The sequence below is a fragment of the Gekko japonicus genome, unplaced genomic scaffold (genome assembly GCF_001447785.1).
Source record: "Gekko japonicus isolate JY-2015 unplaced genomic scaffold, Gekko_japonicus_V1.1 scaffold2895, whole genome shotgun sequence".
NCBI classification, from domain to species: Eukaryota; Metazoa; Chordata; class Lepidosauria; order Squamata; family Gekkonidae; genus Gekko; species Gekko japonicus.
In genome coordinates this window covers 43,299-47,655 of record NW_015161492.1, presented here as the reverse complement: position 1 = coordinate 47,655, position 4,357 = coordinate 43,299, and the positions used below count along the sequence as shown (strand labels likewise).

General features: G+C 42.5%; 1 protein-coding gene across 1 annotated transcript in view; it reads right to left on the bottom strand.

Annotated features, from left to right (window-relative positions):
- ARFGEF3 (ARFGEF family member 3) overlaps positions 1–4,357 on the bottom strand; it is a 129,786-nt gene that overhangs the window by 96,789 nt on the left and 28,640 nt on the right. Inside the window, exons 3-4 of the mRNA XM_015429180.1 lie at positions 3,534–3,615; positions 8–124 (exon numbers count right to left, since the gene is read on the bottom strand). Coding sequence (XP_015284666.1) covers positions 8–124; positions 3,534–3,615 — 199 coding nt within the window. The remainder of the gene's footprint in view (positions 1–7; positions 125–3,533; positions 3,616–4,357) is intronic.

The window sequence follows — 4,357 nt, the reverse complement described above, 5'->3', positions numbered from 1 at the left end:
CTTCCACTTGCAGGTCTTCGTTGAGGGAAGGAGTCACTCTGACTGCATTCAGCATCTGATTAAGCAACTGCTTGTCATCAGAGTCTGTTGCCATGGTTACAAACCTCTCATCAGACAGTAGCTTCTGCAAGAGAAATTGAGCTGTTTAATCCCAGGGACTATTGATTTGCTTGCTACATAATACTGTTATAAAGAAACATATTACATACAAAATACCTTTTCCAAATCCTCTACCAACAGAAACAAGGTGCTGATGGATCATACAAGCTCAGCTGATGCATATATCTACATCATTTAATTTTCCCTCACTTGATTATCCAAGAGACTAACATGCATGTGTTAATCTGCCCTGATTATGGGCATTGTCACATGGGTCATTTGCCCCAGATTCAATGCTGTTGGAGAGTGGGTTCCCCCCCACCCCGCTTTCCTACAAATTGGTGATGCCATTCATGGATCTTCCAGGGTTTCCCAAGCTTTGCTCCAATATACCTCAAACCTGCTTTGCTGTGAAGTTTTAGGAAAGATCACCGCAAAGCCCGGGTGGCTGTGTGTAGGTAGAAAAGTTCAGATTTTCCTGGTCCCACCCACACACCAGCCATTTCCCACACTGGGCTGGGGAAAAAAATACTGTCAGGGAAACCTGCTCTGTGGAAACCCTACTGACACTGTGCCATCTTAGCAGCCACATCTGCAACAGGGAAACTACACAAGCCTGTCCCCATGTGGAAAACACCTATGACACATTTTATATCTGTCTATGTAAGTCTGTTACATTTTTATTCCACTGTTCTTCCATGGAGCTCAGACTGACATTCATTATACTCCCATTCCCATTTTACCCTCCCAACAACTCAGAAAGGTTAGGATGAAAGAACATGACTGGCTCACTGTAAACTAGTGTGCTTTATGGCAAAGCACATTCATTTCTTGTTTATAGTACAACGCTCTAAGCACTATACCATATCAGGTTCATTTGGCTGCTCCTGTACAAAAATAGGGCTTTTTTTCTAGGGGAACACACCAGAATGGAGTTCCAGAACCTCTTTGACAAATCTCTTTTTAAATTGTTTAAAAGTTTATTTTTCAGTATACAGATTGAAAACTTCATTTCCTTCTTGAGAGTTCCGGCACCGCTTAAAAAAAAAAAAAGCCCTGGTTACTCCTCAAAAAGGGGGGAGGGGAGGAATTGCTATAAGCCGCTTCTCATTCAGGTGTTTAGAAGGCAACTTTTACATTTGGGATGGCAGCACCTCCTGGCCAGAAGACATGAGTGTTTTCCACATTGGGGGGACACTTCTGTAGCTTCTCTGTTGTCAACTTGCCACTGCTTTGTATTGGAAGTGGCAGCAGCTTTCACATGGCAGGTTTCCCTGTCCCACTCCCCCAGCAGTGGCTTTCTGTAATGAAAGGGGATGGAGACTTACTTTTTTTTTTAATGAAAGACAAGAATTCAGAGAACCTTCACAACTGTAATATACAACTGTGTCACCTTAACAACTGTAATATACAGCTAACAGGCAAACCTGTGAACCAAGTAAAAACAGAAAATATAAGCTGTGAAGTCAAGTGAGGACCTTCTCTGAGCAGCACTGTCCTGTGCTTGCCAACCAGCTAATATTCATGACCGAGTAGATGGCCCTCTGGACATCTAACAGACTGGCGTTCACAGCAAGTCAAAATTTCCCCCTTTTCTCCAGGTGTCTAAACTTCAGTCTTTACACTTGGAATGCACTAAAGCACTAAGATCCTCAGGACTCCTGTGGCATTTCTGAAACTAGGGGCTTCTATTCAATAACTGCATCAGCTTGCAGGCATGAAGGAGGAGGAGGAGGATGGGGAAGGAGAAGGAAAAGAAGAGCTGGATTTAAACCCTGCCCTTCACTCAGAGTCTCAAAGTGACTGATAATCTCCTTCACTTCCTCTCCCCACACGACATCCTGTGTGGTAGGTGGGGCTGAGAGAGCTCTGAGAAAACTGCTCTTGAGAGAATAGCTGTGCAAGAACTATGACTGACCCAAGGTCACCCAGCTGGCTGCATGTGCAGGAGTGGGGAATCAAACTCAGTTCTTCAGATTAGAGTCCGCTATTCTTAACCACTAATGCTGCACACAAATCTCTTCTATATAAGACTTTTCTCAAAAGGCTACTGAGATCATTTTCTCCCGCACCCTTCCTGAGTGCACTCTGATTCCATGATGTGAAACCTTCTACACTATCACATGGGCATCCACTATAGTCTCTTTCATTCACCTAGGTGGACATGCTCTAGATAACTTTCTTCCAAAGGTGGGCTGCAAAAATGGCAACAAGATTCTGTCCTCCTAATGACTGATATTCTTGCCAACTAGAATTGCAAGACCTTTCTCATCTCTAAATTGTGCAGCTGTTCTCTGGGATACTACAGAATGGGGGGGGGAAGTCCTATAACCAATTAAAAATGGAATGTTGGCTTAAATGCTAAGTCAGTCCTCAGCGTCACATCATCCTTAGAAGAAATACACAACTCTTTGTGAGACAGTGCCTCAAGAATAGTGTGTGTGCCTATGTGCAGCTAAATACCATTTTAAAGAGCAGCATGTGGAACAATTGCACCATCTACCTAATACAAACCTGTACTGTGCACTTCTCTGTGCATCCACCATGCATTAAAGACCAATGTATATCCACACAAAATATGTTGCAAAGACTCTTACCACCACTCCTGTCCTATAAATAGGGAATATCACATAGTGCCCATCAATGTTCCCTCTAAGTTGTGGAGTCTTGTGAGCAGAAATTCTACTTTGTGTGCTGGTGGCATTAAAGCTGTGAGCCAGCCATTTGGCTGCTGCATAAATTAGTTTGCTCTGGAGCCATCCTTCCTGAGCTGAGTCAAAAATCTGTGAGCCGGAGGCTAAAAAACTGTGAGCTAGCTCACACTAACTCAGCTTAGAGGGAACACTGGTGCCCATGTGCTGTCCCTCTATTTACCCTTAAAAATAATCTATAGGAATTACTTTGCATAAAACAGCAGAAGATCAAAGTACACAAATAAATTTTAAAAAACGAAAAGACAAAAAAAAGGGGAAATGCTGTTACATAAAAAACAATAAATGACAAATACTGGCATGAATGTAAAGTCATTGTACTACAATAAACCAGGAGGAAACTAGATGACTTAAAAGATAATTATGCTAAATGCCATAAGTGTTGCAGCATTAAAGAGAAGTGAATTATCTGGAATAAATATGCTGTCCTTTCAAGGTTTTCTATGTGGCAGTCCAGGAAGTGTCTGATAATCCTCCATCTCTGTTTCTGTCATCTTTGGCAAATGCCTTTGTACAGCAGACAGGCTGTGACTGTAGTCTGCAACCAGTAGGAACCAAAAGTCACATGATACTGCGCTGATATAACGTGGCGTTAAACACATAGGCTTTTTAAAGTATTGTCCCAAATTACACACAGACTACATATTTCTTTAGATACTGAAGTCAACCACTTTGATGATTCATGGAAGGATCCAAACGGAGCTGAAAGTCATCCCAACGTACCTGCATCCCTGCTAGAGCGTGCTGGGCCAGCTTCATGTTCTTGCTTTCCAAAGCAAGCTGGAGTGGAAGGAGACACTTCTCCCTGGTGTTCAAAGAAAGAGAAACACTGTTTAGGACTCAGCATTGCAAAATCTGATATTTGGTAATTACACCTTCAAATTTTGCTCTTGACAGAAATTCACAACATATGTTACTATTTTTCCCATTCTCTAAAGAAGTCATGAAAGTAAGGGCTAGTGTGCACATAATGCTATAGACCTGCTACCTGTACCTAAAGGAACAGGAGAAGGCTGTGCAAAATTAGACATTTCAATCAAACCCTTCCTCTCTGGTTCAAATTCCTACCTCCTTACCCATGATGCACACTCACCAATGTTTCCTGCTAACCTGTATTTGAATTCAGAGTTTGAATATAGATAGAGGGAATCCTGGTTAGCATAGCTTCCATTATTACATCTCCACTGCCCATTTTCATCCCACCTTCCCCCATATGAACCAGAGATGGCTTATAAAGTCTTGACTGAGTTACCTGGGTATGACAGAATCTAATACCTTGGGATAAAGGCAAACAGGTGGATTACCTTTGAATTCAAATGGTAGGCTACAAAACCTTCTTGCTAGCCTTTCTGAGCAAAGACAGACAGACAGACAGACAGACAGACAGACAGACAGACAGACAGACAGACAGACAGACAGCAAAACACTGAAAAATTCTGTCTGACAGACAGACAGACAGACAGACAGACAGACAGACAGACAGACAGACAGACAGACAGACAGACAGACAGACAGACAGACAGACAGACAGACAGACAGACAGACAG